The sequence below is a fragment of the Benincasa hispida genome, chromosome 1 (genome assembly GCF_009727055.1).
Source record: "Benincasa hispida cultivar B227 chromosome 1, ASM972705v1, whole genome shotgun sequence".
Taxonomy (NCBI): Eukaryota; Viridiplantae; Streptophyta; class Magnoliopsida; order Cucurbitales; family Cucurbitaceae; genus Benincasa; species Benincasa hispida.
Window position 1 is genome coordinate 63,896,257 of NC_052349.1, and position 17,418 is coordinate 63,913,674.

At 33.8% G+C, this 17,418-nt stretch overlaps 1 protein-coding gene and 1 long non-coding RNA gene across 2 annotated transcripts; one reads left to right on the forward strand and one right to left on the reverse strand.

Annotated features, from left to right (window-relative positions):
* Positions 1–8,492: 8,492 nt before the first annotated feature.
* On the forward strand, positions 8,493–11,493 carry LOC120071337. The gene is made up of 3 exons (XR_005480213.1): positions 8,493–10,286; positions 10,378–10,505; positions 11,269–11,493. It is a non-coding gene; the product is annotated as an uncharacterized LOC120071337 (long non-coding RNA).
* A 150-nt stretch (positions 11,494–11,643) lies between these two features.
* On the reverse strand, positions 11,644–16,291 carry LOC120067237 (NADPH-dependent aldo-keto reductase, chloroplastic). Its single transcript, XM_039018765.1, has 5 exons — positions 16,156–16,291; positions 15,882–16,057; positions 15,241–15,487; positions 13,018–13,197; positions 11,644–11,935 (listed from the first exon to the last, which is right to left on the reverse strand). Exons 1-5 carry the CDS (start codon positions 16,273–16,275, stop codon positions 11,708–11,710), a joined length of 951 nt encoding a protein of 316 aa, XP_038874693.1. The 5' UTR covers positions 16,276–16,291; the 3' UTR covers positions 11,644–11,707.
* Between the last annotated feature and the right edge of the window lie 1,127 nt (positions 16,292–17,418).

The following is a 17,418-nucleotide window of genomic DNA, read 5'->3' on the forward strand; positions in this document are numbered from 1 at the left end:
GTCTATTTTTGTAGCTATCGCAGGAATCGATTGCATGCGGTGAATCCCACCATCGCGAAGGCGATCGCATACGTTTGTCGCATGGATGTTGCGACCATTAACTGCATACGTCCATCGCATAGAGGTTGCGGCTACAAAGTAATAACCATAATAGAGGGATGAATGCAAGGGTGGCAAAATGCGATGGTACTCCAGAAACCAAGCATGAACGCATACTTTGGGAGTATCAAAAGATGATGTTGACATTTCACCTACTACATCGTTAGTAACAGAGATTTAGAGCAAGTCCATCATGCCGTTAGCAGCAGAAATTCAAAGCATGACCATTAATGCTGTCGGCGATTGAGCTCTATAAATAGAAGCCTTGGAGCCCAACTTCAAATCATCTGAGCTTCTACCTCAGGGCAGATCCTTGTGATCACAGACGAAAGCATAAGATGACATTCTTTGAAAGTTCTTCATTCCTTCAACCATTCTGAGTGACAACCAGAGCTTCGCCGGAGATAGATCTCGAGAGAGACTACTCCCCCGCTCATCCATGGCACCACCAGCAGCCTTGACACACATCTGATGGAAGCAACACATTGCCTACATCTGGTCCTCCATCTTTCTTCTATCTCTGTATTGTATTACATTTTGGCTTAAGACATTAATACATTTTGTAATCAATGCATCTCCGTATTTCCTTCGATTCCATCTTCATTTACCTCTTCTTTATCATCCTTTACTTTCATTACAACGACTAAGTAAGATTGCTAAAGTATCGCATACTTAATCATTCAGCATAGACATATGAAGCATATATCAAACCATCAAGAGGTGTGCATTGTGCGAGTACTGTGAGAAAATCCTCTTTGCTTAATGTGAGGCTGTAGCAACGCTTGTCTATGAGCGGCCGCAATGCTTGTCTATGAGTTGATCAGCGGCAACGAACTGCCCGAGAGGGTAAGTAGTGGGACTCACTAAGCAAAGTAAGCAGTGTTACTCCATACTTTATGTGATTACCTTGTCTTATGAGTGTATCATTCATCATTTGGACATACTTGAGAGAGTAGTCTAAAAATCAAATCTAGGCTTGAGAGAGTCAGATTGGATCGCATGAGCAAGAATAGAGGCTTAGGAATAAGTTCTATTTGCTATTACACAGCGCATGCACCCTATAGATAGATATGATAGTATGCGGTCACATCGCATGCGTCCAGAAGTAGGATACGGTGGTATGCGGTCACCTTGTTTATGTGTTAGGTCGCATGAGCAAGAATAGAGACTTAGACATAAGTCCTATTGACACTATCGCATATGCATCGCATGTGTCCTAGACAATTGTGTATAACATAATCGCATAACTTGTGCTGGCTGGGGTTACCCTTGCGATCAAGCTTATTGATGTGGTGAAATCATCCCCTCTACCATTTTATCTATTTTTTCCTTGCATCTTATTACGCGTCAACAGTTGTCGTGTCCCTACCAACTCTCATAGCCATACTTCTATTGCTTAATTTGTTTAGTTAGGAGTAGGAGTAGGAGTAGCGCATAGTCCTCAAACTTCAATATTCTTTTATTCTTCACCGCAAATACATTACTTCATAACATTTAGCTACAAGTCCTTGAGTTCGACCTCGGATCACCCCGAAAAACTTGCGATCTCGTTATACTTGGCAAGAGAGGAAGAAAACTTGTGGCAGGAACGCATGGTCATCGCCTAGGTTCTTAGACGCATATTGCATATCCCTTAGTCCAATGTCAGCAACGCATGGAGAATGAACGCATATCATAAGATGAACGCATATTTAGTTACTTCATTTTCCACGCATTAGTACTTGTAGACAATGACCTTAAGAATGAACTATTGGTAGAGGCTTGTAGTTCCCCATTTTCAATATATCTTGGAAGTATCAAGATGTACCAGGACTTGAAATGATATTACTGGTGGTATGACATGAAAAGAGAAATAGTAGAGTTTATCAAAAGTGCTTAGTGTATCTGAAGGAATCGAATTCTCGCGGAAGCGTGTGAACGTCTTTGCATTTAGACATCATTTTTTATGAAAACAAAAAACAGTAAAATAAAACATGCATTTGTAGGATAAACATTCAAACAAAACTATAAGCATGCTAGAAAAGAAGAAGAAGAGAAGAAATCAAAACTCACCTTTGTTGATTCATCTAGCTTTCTTCTTTCACCATTACCAACGATCTCGAACTTCTCCAAGAAGGACACCACCAATAAAGTTACCTTGCTATTCTCTAGGATTCCAAAGAACTTGGAAGAGTGGTCTCCAAAATTTTTGAGGAGGAAAAGGATAGAGAATTTCTAGAGAGAAGTTAAAGAGAAGGTAGAGACTTGGAGATTAGCTTTTTTGTGTGATAAAAGACCTCTTTGCCCTAAATGAGCTATAAGAATATATTTATATGGAGAAGGGTTAACCCTTTCTCCAAGAATTTTCCTTTATACTCGTAATGCAAACTAATTAAATAACCCTTTAATTAAGTGGCACATTAAATAACCATATTAAATCCTATTTAATATTTATACTAACTTCCAATCTCTATTATTTCTTAATCAATCAATTAACCATTAATTAATCAATTAAATAACTATATTAAATCATATTTAATATGGAGTTAATTAACAGATAAATATCACATATTTATATGTGTACATTTTATGAATTCAATTCATATAAATCTAATATTTGAATCTTATTCAAATATATTTCTCTTACATAATTTGGAATATAAATCACATCTATAACTAACCACTATATATTAATCTCATTAGTATAAAATTCCCTCATTTGATTTGAACAATTTAAATCATTCCTCATTACTATCCTTTAGTGAGCTAACAGGGGACCTTATGTACCTACAAATTATAAGCTCCAACAATATGAGATTAATTCATCAAACTCCTTTAATCTAATTATTCAATATTCATTAACTACTGATCACTCCACTAAACACCAATAGTTGCACTCTCCACACTGTAGATATATTTCTATGTCCATGGATATAACCAATCAACAGAGCAATGAACCTTCACAAATGCTCATTACTACAGTTGGGTCAAAATACCGTTTTACCCCTACAGTTACATCTAACTCCTTAAATACCACTGATTCCTCTAATGCACAAATAGTTTATAGTCCAACTATAAACTAACATCTCTTAGGCCAGTGAGAGGTTGAGGCCTTATTGTTCAAGACTCGAAACCAACTATTAAGGGAGCAATTTATCTATTTTCTCAAGGAATGAGAATGAGTGAATTTCATCTTGTGTAGCTGTGTTCCCAACTCCCTAATCAGACAAATCCCCAAAATGGTAGGCTTATTGAGTCGGCTATCATGGTCACTCTTACCCATACAGATCAAAGGACTGCCGGCATAAACAGGAATTCAAACCTCATTCAAAATTAAGGTCAAGTATCCTATGGTCATCCTGGTGAAATATTAGTTTCTTCAAGTAACGGTGTTATAAATAAAAACTAATTATTTTGGGGTCCGATCTATGTCCCATGTAACAATTACATCCCATGTAACAATTACAAAGTGGTCTATATCCGCGATGTTACCAGGATAAGACACCTAACCTTCATCCATTTATTGCATACCTTATAGGTTATTACTTGAACATGAACCACCTATATGTCAACCACATACTGTTCAAGTGACATCATATAACCTTGGATCTTAGTTTATTGGATTGAATTAATGTTGTCTAAATATCAAATAACATACCTCTGATTTTATTAGATAAATAATTTTTGTTAACAAAACTACAAACTATGGGATAAACTAGATTTAGGACATCAATCCCAACAGCGTCAGCAAGTGAAAGTCCCAAGGTAGAAGCTGGCAGGTTTGTTGTAACCCTTGAGCGTACCATAATAGAAGTGGGAGAATGTGTCCATGATTTCATTATGGGATTTCCTCGAATAGCAAAGGGCTTTACGGTGATGGCTTTACGGTGATTTGGGTTGTAGTAGATAGATGAAGGAAATCTAAATAAAGATCTTTTGAGTAGTGGAAGTGGATCGTTCCAAATTCTATTCAGAATGAACATAAACAATTACAGTCTTAAACGGAAACGAACAAACTATGCATAATTAGAAATTACAGCATGCTACAAGAAGATACAAGGGATAGACTATGCGTACCTTTGAAGAACTCTTCTTCAAATATCCCTCGATCATTCAAAAAAATCATTCAGATAGCACAAACACGAACACAACGAACGAAACAACCAACAACATGAACAACTGGATGTACCTCGAACCCAATCGAGTCCAACTCGATCCTCGAAGGGAACAGGAATACCACCACAATGGTTACCTTGGTGTTCTCGGTGTGAGAATTCAGGAGTTGTGGGTTGTATATGATCTTGGATTGAGGAAGACAGGAGGTATACGATCAAGTAGACAATCGAGTAAGTAGGAAATGAATATTGTCTATCGTATAGACGATGTACTCGATCGTTTAGAAGACGAAGCCTATCATATAGACTTTGCTACTCGATCATGTAACAACAATCAAATGAGTAACTATCATATAGTCAACTCGTAGCTCGATCGTGTATGCTCTCAACGCTATCGTTTAATAAAAACAGTTTTTACATGATAGCCCTTTTTTGTGAGATTTTTCAAATGAATCATCATATAATTTTGGAAAACAATTTTCCTTTTTATCTCACAGTTGCCATAAAACTTCCAATAACCTCCCACTCAATTCGGTTATTAGAGAAAAAGAATTAATTATCATATGATTAATAGATTATAAAATAAATATGATAACCAACTTATCATATTATATTTAAACCTATAGTTTTAATATTTCATCATATGAAATATATAAACCATAATTCTTTTTCTATTTTATGGTATTTAATAAAATCATATTTATATGAATTCCTCCAATTAATGTATCTAATACATCATATCAATTATATCATATATAATTAAATTTTCCCTTGTTAATTTGAACATTTTAAACCAACCCAAAATCTGATTCTCAACTTGAACCCATTAAGTTACCAAGGGGACCTTATGGACCTGTAGCTTGAAGCTCCAACGGTACGTGAATAACTAACTAAACTCTTTAGTCACGAGATCCACCATCCGTTAACTGTTGGTCACTCCACTAAAGACTGAAAACTGCACTCTTCACACTACAAATATATTTTTGTGTCCATATGACCAATCAACAATGCGATGACCCTTCACAAATCACTTGTAAGTACAGGTGTGCCAATTTATCGTTTTTCCCCTATAGTTACATCTAACTCCTTAAGTACCACTGATTCCTCTAATGAACAATAAGTCATAGTCCTACTATGGTTGAGTCCTCTCTTCCAAAGAGAAGGTGTGGCCACTATGTTGAAGACCAAAAATCAGCCCTTAAGGGAGCAATTTATCTACTTACCCCTGCATCCGGGAAGGAGTGAATTCCGTCTTATGTAGCTGAGTTCCCAACTCTCCATTCAGACGAATCCCCAAAAAGGTAGGCTTGTTGAGTTGACAATCTAGCCGCTCTCACCCATACTACTCAAAGGACCGCCCTCATTAGCAGGAGTTCCCACCTCACTCAGGATTAAGGTCATGTCACCTATGGTCATTTTAGTGAAATGTAAGTCTCAATTATCAACGGCGTTATATAAAAAGACTAATCATCTCATGGTTTGGTCTTATACAAACTCTTTGTATAGGAGACCTCTGCTCGCATGTTTCCATATGAATGGTAAGAATCAGACCATTTGTAGCACTTTACAATACTTGCAACATCTACAAAGCGGGTCGTATCTGTAGTGTCACAAGTATAAGGTATCCCTCCTTTATCCTTATACTACAGACCATTTAGGTTATTACTTAAGGCATGATCCACTTGTATATCTCACATACATGCTTAAGTTACATGAAATAACCACGGATCTTAGTTTATTGGATTGAGTAAATGCTTATAAAATAACATTTATTTTATTAATAACAATGTGTGTACAAAATGTTTACAAACTACAAGACCACCGGGAGAATTAGGATATCTAAAAAAGAATCGATTTCATTCAACGTTTGATTCAAAGAACTGCGCTTAGCCCCCCCGCTCATGAAACGGCTCCGCTGCAATGGATGACAGAGGGTCCGTAGTACCCAAAGCACTGGAGTGATCCTGTAGCTGATTGCGACAACTTATCGAGACTTGTTACTAGACCAAGAAAAAATTCTCAATCTTTTCGACCTTAGTTCCGTATGAGCAAGTCAAAAAAATTGAGAAATAGAACCATCTGATTTGATTCGCCCGAAATTCACTCTCAAACGCTCTTTTTAGTGGGGAGGAATTGTTTTCGTATCCTGGACTTTAGGAAGGCAAAAAGTGTTGGAGGGTTTGTGCCCTAAAGTCTCGTGTCCTGTAGTTTGTAAACAACTTTGTAAGAACATTTGTGATGTATAATATATATGATATTTACTTCACTTCTTGACTTTGCACATTTAGATGTTTTTATTTTACCACAAACCAATAAACTTAATATCTCTGGTTTTCTTTATGTAACTTAAGCATGTATGTAGTGATATACAAGTGGATCATGTCTTAAGTGACAACCAAAATAGTTTGTAGTATATGGATATAGGAGGGAAACCTTATCCTAGTAACACTATGGACGCGACCCGCTTTGTGGAATTGTTACAAATGTTGGGAGTTGTCACAGATGGTCTGATCCTGATCATTTGTGTAGCGGACATGCGAGCGGGGGCGTCCTATACAAAGAGTTTGTATAAGACCTAACCTCGAAGTGTTAACGTCTCGTCATATAACTTCGTTCATGATCGATACTTTACTTCACTAGGATGACCATAGGTAACATGACCTCAATCCTGAGTGAGTTGGGAACTCCTACCATTAAGGGTGGTCTTTTGATTTTCATGGGTGCGAGTGGCCAGAGCGCTGACTCAAACCTACCACTTTGAGGATTTGTCTGATTTGGGAGCTAGGAACTCAGCTTCACAAGATGGAGTTCACTCCTTCCCCGAAGCAAGGGTAAGTAGATAGATTACTCTCTTAAGGGTTAATCCTGGGGATTGAACGATGTGGCGCCACACACCTTCTCTTGCCCAAGAGGTGTTCACACATAGTAGGACTACGTTGGATTGTTCATTAGAGGGATCAGTGGTACTTAAGGAGTAAGATGTAACTACAGGGGCAAAGCGGTAAATTGGCCTGCTGTAATTATGAGCATCTGTGAAGGGTCATCGTACTAATGATTGGTTATATCCAATGGACATAGAAATATATCTATGGTAAGAAGAGTTCAACTGTTGGTCTTTAGTAGAATGTCTGGCAGTTAACAGATGGCAGATATCATTACTAAAGAGTTTAGTCAGCTATTCACGTACGGTTGTAGCTTCGAGCCATAGGTCTATAAGGTCCCCTTGGTAGCTTGGATATAAGTTGAGAGTCAGTTTTTGGGTCAGTTTGAAATGTTCAAATTGACAAGAGGGAGTTCGATTATATATGATATAATTGAACTAGTTAATTACATGGTATAATTAACTTTATGTATGAGATACATTAATTTGAAAGAAATTGGATATAAATATGATTTATATCTAGTGGAGGAAAAATACTATGATTTATATATGATATTAATTCATAAGTTATGAATATGATGTGATCATATTCATTGTCTATTAATTGGACGGTTAAATGGGTAATAGGATGGCGTCTCTTCTGTTTTCATAACGGATGAGTAAGTTGAAAGATCAATTTGAGACACTTAAATAGCTCACGGTGTGTTAAGTATGGTATGTGCGGACATTGTGTTGAAGAGTGTCATCGCTTAGAAAACCTGTGCCTATACGATAGTGCTTGAACGATCGCTTAACGATTACACCCGTGTGCGCTATTTACTAAACGATTGTTTACCTTTTCCAAAGAAATCGTTTAGCGTCCAACATTTACTAAACGATTGTTTACCTTTTTCTAAGCGATCGTTTAGTACCCGATATTTACTAAACGATCATATAGACGATCGCCTAGTTTTTCCTACACGATCATTTAGACGATCGTTTACTTTTTTCCTACACGATCGTATACTTCACCTAAACGATCAAGCATTTTGTCTATACAATAGACGAGTCTATCTCTCATTTACTTGATCGTTGTATACGATATCTCTTCCTCATTCCCTCTACCAAATCCAAACAAAGCCCACCTTTTGGATTCTCACTCCAAGAATATTGAGGGCTCTAAATGGTGGTATCATCCCTGTTTTCTATTGTTCGTGTGAAGACTGTTCGAGGTAGACAATTGGGTTTTGCTGAGCAATAGTTTACCATCTCAGCAAAAGCGAGATTTGCTGTGAAGAATAAGTCTTCAATTGGTATAATTTCTCAATCTCTTATTTATTGTTCTTTTAAGCATGTCAATAATTTAGCATTATGAATGCATTTTAGTATGTTTGAATGTATATGTGGAAATTCTGTCACAATAAATTGGAAATATCCGCTTCTGCTCGTAGGTACTCTTGAATACTCTTGAATAAGAGTTCCTTCAAAAAGTCCCCTATCCGCCTTGTTTTATTGTGATACAGGGGGCAAAATTGTTTGCTTTCAAGTCAAGCTCCATATCCCTAGCAACAACATAATGGAGGCAGTCAATCAATATAAATTTATCCAAAATCTAATTCAAATCCAATATAATACCTATGTATAGGTACATAAGAAATGTACTGAATCGATTCTTTTTAATGAATAGATCCGATCGTAACTTGGAATATTACCAATCCCAACAATAGACTTACTAAGCTAGCGCATTTCATTCTGGGGAAATCTACTTATTCGATGAATAAGTGGCCGCAGTTGTACATGAAAGAGGTGGTGAGGTTGCATGGAGTGTTAGTATCTATCGTGTCTGATAGTGACTCTTGCTTTACATCTAATTTTTGAAAAAGTCTCCAGGCAGCATTGGGTACTCGGTTACGTTTTAGTACAACTTTTCACCCACAGATGGATGATCAAACAGGGCGTTGAACCAAATATTGGAGGATGTGTTATGCATTTGTGCAATGGAGTTTTCAGGAAGTTGGGACTCTCATCTGTATGTGATGAAGTTTCATATAATAATAGTTATGAGGCAACCATTGACATGTTTTCATTTAAGGCACTATATGAAAAGAGTTGCAGGTCTTCTGTATGTTGGGAAGAGGTTGGTGAATGGAAGTTGCTAGGGCATGAGTTAGTGCAAATCACGGTGAGGCAATACAGAAGATCAGAGCATGTATGCAAATAGCTCAAAGCTGACAAAAATGTTACGCCGATGTTAGGTGTAAAGACCTGGAATTTGAAACTCGTGACAAGGTATTCTTGAAAATGGCTCCTATTGAGATTCGGTAGAAAGGGAAAACTAAGTCCACAATTTATTGAACCTTTCGAGGTCTTAGAGCGAATTGGCCTTGTAGCCTATTAGTTGGCGTTGCCACCATCTCTCTCTACACTTCAGGATTATTTTTATATATCTATGTTGAGGAAGTATGTGATAGATTCGGCCTATGTTGTGTACTTTGAACCATTGCAGTTGAATGAGAACTTAAGTTATGAGGAGAAGCCTATTCGAATTCTCACCAAGGAGGTGAAGACTCTATGCAACTGGGAGTTGACATTAGTGAAAGTTTTGTGGTAGAATCACCAATTCAAAGAGGCAACATGTGTGTGTGTGTATGTGTAACTAATCTCTCTCTTTCCTCTGCACGCACACAACACAAGAAAAAAGAAGAAACGAAACGTTTTTTCACATTTCTCCCACGAACCCTAGCAAGCAACCAACCACTGTCGATCGTACAACCACCTCCCTCCGATCTTCGTCAATCGTCTCACTATTGCTCTGAGCCCATCGCCGCTCAAGCCTTGTCGCTTGTCGGTAGATCTCGTCATGGATCGATGAGTCCGTCCAACCATGCCGCTGCCCAATTTTGAAGTCGTCAGTCCCTACCACGCCTATTCCATACATTGCCACCACCATGCTAGATCCAAGTCACATCGTCCAACACAATCAAGGGGTTTAATTTTGTTTTTCTCTTGGCATTGGAAAGATAAATTGGAGTTTTGGGGAGGTTTTAGGTTGCTATCCAGTAGGTCGGGAAACATTCCGATAAGATTTTGGTGGGATACCTGAATTCTTTCTATTACCCATTGAATAATGGTTTCGAATCTTTGATGTCTTTATGTTTTGAAGTTTGGAATGAAGTTTTAAGGTCGGGAACATGCTGTCTAGCTTTACAAGGATCGATTTTGGGAGGATTTTTGTAAGTTTTTGGTGAATTTTAGCACTCCTTTTGAATTAAGGTTAATTGTTGAAAATTAAGTTATTAAATTTTGGATTTGATTTATGTACAGGTTGGCCAACTGAATTGAGTTTTGGAATTAATTTTGGACCAAGCCACAATTTCGATCTTGATGTAAGGTTGTGTTTAGCAAAAGGAAGATAAGCTTACTTGAGTTTTCTTTTGGACCTAAATTTTGAGGTAAGTAATCTTATTATTGGAACCACCTTTGTGTCAGACGATAAAATTAAGGGTAATTTTGATGGTTCTAAGGCTGTGTGTGTCATGATGCCTGATTAGAGAGGATAAATGAACATATAACTATCTGTTTGAAGTACGTCATAAGTATGAGCATGATCTTGTTTTATAAGATATTTTATAAGAATGTATGAGGATGATCTATATCTTAATTGGCATGTATGAGGATGTATGAGCTTTATGTTATGTTGATGTGTGGGGCTCGGTTCTATGATGCATGATATTTATATTAGTGATAGTTGTCCCTTCATGTAGTCATGTACCCACTAGAGGTTTGTGATCTCCTTCGGGATTTCACCAAAAGTTAGTGATTTCCTTCAGGATTTCACTAGAGATTAGTGATCTCTTTCGAGATTTCACCAGAGGTTTTTTTTCCCTTCGGGATTCACCAGAGGTTAGTGTCTCCTTCAAGATTCACTAGAGGTTAGTGTCTCCTTCAGGATTTACCAGAAGTTAGTGATCTCCTTCAAGACTTCACCAGATGTTAGTGATCTCCTTTAGGATTTCACTAGAGGTTGTGGGTATATCTCACCTATGTTAGGTCGTGTCAAATTATTCTCTAGATGGTCATCCATGATAATTAGAGGATTTATGCATGTTCTATTAGAATGTAGCATTTATAGGACATAAATGCATAGCCTGACCCTGGTGGTGGGGTTACTTACTGAGTATTTTATGCTCATTCTTTCTTATGTTTCTTTTTCAGGTAAAGATAAGAACATCCCGATGAATTACATGAGGAATCCATGATCGAGCCACTGAGACCAATCAAATGCTTTCGCTCATGCCTTTTCTATGTTTTCATGATTTTAAACTTAGTCAGATGTCAAATTTAGAGAATTTTCCGTGTTTACATTTTCTATTATTTTGGATGATGTTTTCTGGAGATTTTTAATTTTCTTTTATTTTCTTAAGGGTGCCCTGTTAAACAAATTTCACTTAATTATTTTAAGTACAAGTCAAAGGGATATTTTTCCAAAGTTTTAACTTTTATGACCCAAGTTAAAAAAGGATAAAGTTTAGTAGATGAATCTATATTATATTAATAGAAGAAGAAAAGAGGATATATATATTTCCCTTATTGATTTGATTCATATGAAGAGTGGACACAAGAGAAAGACAAAATATTTAAGAAATTAATGACATCAAATTTCACCATCCCACAAATCTTGAATGGTTTTGTATGGGCTTGTTGTGTCATTTACAAAATATTCTCCCCTAAGAATTTTTCTTTCTTCTAATTTTTCAATTTCCAAGCAATCTTGATCGTCCAATTTGAGATCAAGCGCACCAAAATTTTCTTTCAGACGCTTTTCATTGAAGCTCTTCACTATCACACTTGATCCTTTCCATAATCCCCACTGTAGAGCAACCTTCACAATTAAAAAAATAAAACCATATGTTTAAGTTTAATAGAAAAACTTTAACAAACCTAAATGGAAAACGAAAATATCACTTTTTACTTCGAAATTGACAAATATTTACTAATTTTATATTAGACATTTAATTTCGATTAAATCGTATCTTAAACTTTAATAAGTGTTTCGAAATTCTTATCTTTGAGAGATTGTCTAATAAAAATGATCGATGAGTACATTTAATAAATACAAAACACGTCTTCGAAGAAAAACCAAGTTGAACTTGGGTTTTGTGGTTGAATTTTGTGAGTTTTGTTAGTATTTATTTGATCATCCATCTTGTGTATTAATTATGCTTAAATTTGTGCTATGCATCATTTTAGTTGAAATCAGTTAAGTTTTGAGAGATTTTTTTACTTTGCTTGAGTAGATTCAGCAAAACTTAAGCATAAAGTAAAAAATATGACATGTAAATTTAAGTTTCATTAGGATGCAATGGAAAGTATTTAGCAAAAATATATACAATTCTTAAAATTATATTTTTGTTTTTCAAAATTAAAAAAAAAAACAAAATGAATGCATTATATCATTTTCCTTTTATGGAAAAAGGAAAAAAATGCCATAAAGCAAACTGACATTTTTCACATGTTTTTTTTTTCAAAGTTAAAATAGTATTTCTATATGTTACTTTGAAGTTGGTTGAATTTTAATTCAAGTATTTTCAATCAATCTTAAAAATTTAGTTTCTGCTGATAATTTATTGTTGAGTTTTTTTAAAGTAAATTTTTTGTTATCTATTAGCATTTTTATTATAAAATTTGAAAACATATTAACTTATTGTGTTTTTCTTGCATTAAAGTTATTGTTATTAAAAATTTTGAGGGACTAAATTTAATAATCGAAAGTATATGAATTCAATTTCAATAATTGAAAATAAAATCATTAAAATTAAACAAACTTAAAAAATGATATTTTAACCTATTTCTTATTAAAATCAATTATTGTTATGTTACTTATTTTTAGATGTCACATGAACATTGAAACCAAAAAATAATCCTAAAATTTAGGGGACAAAAGGAGAAGTTTTTTTGAATAACCTGAGCTGGAGTTGCATTGTGTTTGAGAGCGATTGATTTGATGATTGGACTTTCAATCACAGCCGTTGATCCCCATGCATTCCCTGGCCCACCTAATGGTGAATATGCACTCACATGGATTTTATGGTCTCCACAAAACTCTCTTAGCTTGTTTTGCCTCCACATTGGATGCATCTCCACCTATTCATTCCAAAACAACCACAAAACTTTCTTCTCTTCATTCCCAAATTAGGGTTTTACTTGTTAAAATAGGATTGTTTACTAAACTCGATCAAATCGAATCGGATGACGTTAAAATCAAACCAAATCAAAATTTTGATTTATATCAAAGTATCGGTTTAGTTCAGTTTAGAATTATAAGAAAATTAATCTTTTCGATTTGACTTGGGTTTTAGATTTGAAAACCGAATCCAAGCTAATCATGTATATATACATATATATAATTGAAAATCAGATTGAATATTTGTAGTTTGAATTGGGTCAGTTTGGTACATACCAAACCGAATTTTTCCATTTGGTACACCCCTAAGTTCAACCAATATAGGGTAAAGGATCGAACCAACTTCAACCTTAAAAAAGATAATATATATATATATGCACTCATCGAGTATATTTTGGATTGACATCATGTTAGAATTTTGAATTATAATATTGTTTGTTTGTTTGTTTATTTGTTTAGAGACTCAAATTATATATCATCCACATAAAGTTCAAATTATTTAATTAAGCTGGTTTTTAGAAAGTAAGGACGACTTAGTTGATAACATTTGTTTGTATTATTTACCACTCTCATTTCTAGTTTTTTTTCTTGTTGGTTTTAAAATCTCATTCTAACTAAGGATTATCGTGAAAATCCTATTATAGAAAAACAAAAAATGAAGATAGTTTTTCCTTTATTTTAAGAATTCACTCATACAATTTTTTTAAGAAAATTAAAAACATAATCAAGAGACTTCTTTGTAAGTATTTTATTGTCTCTAATATGGCCTCTAAATTTATAAATATTATACTTTTAGTCATTTGCATTTTATTAAATTAAATAATATCAAACTTCTTTTCTTGTTGTTTAACACCTACGAGTATGACAATTTAATTATAGTGTAAACAAGACATATCTATAATAATCCTCATAATTGATGGTTCTATCTTTCACTTTTATGGTTATTGAATTCACTAAAGAAAATACGTAACAACACCTACCTAAAAGTTTTGAAGGATCACAGAATTTAATTTGCTTGTAGTATATTGATTATTTTAAACCTGAATTTTTAATATCCTAGCTAGCTTCTATACTAGCATACTACATATACTAAACTTAAATGGCTGACTTTTGATATTAAATAATAAATACTTTCTTCAAATTATATTAATATAATGCATTATATTATACCTATGAGAAGAATGCTATTTCATACTCCAATTTCGATTTCATAAACGTGAAAGGTCCCAAACTTTCTTGACTTGTACTCTTCTATTAATATATTGAAGTCATAATATATTAGAATTAGTTAATTATTTCATTAAGAAATAGCATATATAAATGTAAAGGAGTTGAGTTTTTCGCCAAAATAAATTTAGTTCAACGTTAATCCTAAAAATTGAAGGTTTGATCTCTCATTCTCATAGTTGAACTAAAAAAAAAAAAGAAGTCGAGTCACTCTAACAAAAAAACAAGATAAACTCTAGCTTTCTTTTTACATCCTAACTAAAGTCACATTTGATAATTATTTGGTTTTTTACTTTTTTATTTTTATTTTTGAAAATTACATTTGTTTTCTACAATTTTTTTTATCATAGTTTTCATTTTTTATAACTAAATTTAAAAAATAAGAACTACTTTTTTTAGCTTTAATTGGTAGTCATTTCGTTTTTTTGTTTTTAGTTTTTTAAAACTAAGTCCATAAACACTCTTTCCATCTCTGAATTTCTTGCTTTATTATCTACTTTTTAACTAATATTTGAAAAAACCAAGTCAATATTTGAAAACTAAAAAAAAAAATTCATAATAAGAAATCGAAAGAAAATAAATTTCAGTTCCAAAAACTAAAAACTAAATTGTTACCAATTAAAATCTTAGTTTTCAAAATTTATCTTAATTCTTTTAAAATATTCTTAAGTAGATAATAAAGAAATAATAGGTGACAAAATGTTGTATTTATAACCTTAATTTTCAAAAACCACACAAACAAAAAAAATAACAAGAATAGAAGTGAGAGAGAGAACCTGATTAACAGCTGGAGGAATGGTAGCAAATTCTAAAAGGGACTCAAGTTTTTTGGTGGAGAAATTGCTTACACCAATGCACCTACACAAGCCCAATTCTATGCATTTTTCCATTCCTTTCCAAGTGCTTTCAAGATCCAAAGCTTCCTCAAAATCACTTTCCTTGGGAACTGGATAACATGCCCAAGGCTTCAATTTGAATGGCCAATGCACCAAATACATATCTATGTATTCCACTCCCATGATCCTATAAAAATTCATCACCAACATCAAATACAAAATTCTTCTTATATAGACTTAAGCGTTTAAACAGATGGATATGTTGAAGACTCAACTGAAGTTATTTGAACACAGTATCTCTTAGACCACTTACTCTAATATCGGTGATCCAATAATGAAAGTAAATTTAATACTATTTTATCTTACAATTCTAACATCTCTATTGCTATTACGAACAATTCTTTCAAAAAAATTAAGGTTTTATAGTAAGCCTACATATGTACGTAGATGAATATCCGTAGTCGTTACCATAACGTGGTTGAATAAGCTTTCCTATATTGAATTTTCTTGTATGGGGTTCAACTAAAAAAAATTGGAACTTTATATGCTTATATGTATTTATTGCAAAAGCTATATATTACCTTAGTGTCCTTTTTAATGCTGAAACAGGATCATGATGGTCATTTCCCCATACTTTTGATGTAAGAAAAATGTCCTCTCTCCCCACAGTTTTGTTCAAAAATTCATCATTAATAGCTTTGCCAAGAGCCCCTTCAGATCCATATATAGTTGCAGTATCAAAATGCCTATAACCCATCTGCAAAAATCAAAGAAAAAATTAAATAAAAAAACATAATACATAGATCAAATTAACTAAAGAAGAAAAAAAGAGTTTATAAAGTAAAAAGTTTATACTTTGATGGCCATATGAACAGCTGATTCAATGGCATTTGCGTCAATTTGATAAGCAAAAGTTCCAAAACCAAGAATTGGAAGATTTACACCACAATTCAAACTCACTTGATTTGATCTCATAATTTTTCTCTCTAAATATTATGTAAATGATAATAATAATAATTTGAAGACATTAATATATATATACACATAAGAGGAAGGTGATGAAGTCAACGTTTTGTTAACTGTCTCCTAACAGGACATTACAGCTTATGATGAATGAATCATTGGTGTTGGTGTCTGAAAATTTTAAGTGTTTAATTTGTGGGATCTATATTTATCCATGTTTTATGGGACACTGTTGGATTGGCCTTTGATCTTATCATCCAACGGACAGGATTGCTTGATTTTTGTGTTGTCTATCTCTCTCCTAGGTGTCATGGAATTTTCTTAGAAAGAAGTCAACAAGTTGGTTATACTTAATAATGAAACATTTAATTTGAAAAAACCTAGAAGAATGGCAACCTAACCTCCATCATCTTCCTACCCTTTTCTCTCTCTCATTTTATTCCATACAAATATTAATAATATCCATTTAATAATCATTCGATTTTTAGTTTTTAGAAAGCACCTATTCCACTTCTAAGAAAAATTTTGAAAACTAATAGAAAGTAGTTTTTAAAATTTTGTTTCTTTAGAAATCTAACTACTTAGAAAGATGCAAAACCTTTGTATGAAAATGAGAAGAAATAGACTTAATTTTTAAAATTTAAAATAAAAAACGAAATAGTTATCACTGATATTATCCATTACAAGCATTTGGAAATTCGTGTTAGCAAAAGGAAAGATTTTTCTTTTAAAAAAATGTATTTTGAATGATTTTTTTCCTTTGATGTCTATGTTTAATGTATCAACTTTTGTTCAATAGAAAATATATATACACATAGCTTGTATTTTTTTTAGAGCTTTGGGTTTGTTTAGTCTATTTTAACTAGTTAATAATTTCATCTTGACGTTACTAGAAGTCCTATGCGTTCAATGACCGATGCAAGACACAACAGGCATTGATTTATAAATTATAATTTTAACCTCATCGGCATTATCTAATTCAACCTTATTTGTTTCCGACCCAATTCATTTTAATCGGTCAAATTAAGTATGACCTCTTTACTGTTTGACATTAAACCCCTTGTTCCTACCATAATATTTCCTTCAACGTTGGTATCCGTCTGTCATTGTATCCTTTTTATGACGGACATTGACCAACATTGGAGCCAAATTTGT

Coding starts and splice junctions, on each gene's coding strand:
- LOC120067237 (XM_039018765.1), bottom strand. CDS start 16,275: ATGAGATCAAATCAAGTGAGTTTGAATTGTGGTGTAAATCTTCCAATT. Junction 15,488..15,881: donor GCATTAAAAAGGACACTAAG/GTAATATATAGC, acceptor GAATTTTTATAG/GATCATGGGAGTGGAATACA. Junction 11,936..13,017: donor ACAATGCAACTCCAGCTCAG/GTTATTCAAAAA, acceptor TTAATTGTGAAG/GTTGCTCTACAGTGGGGATT.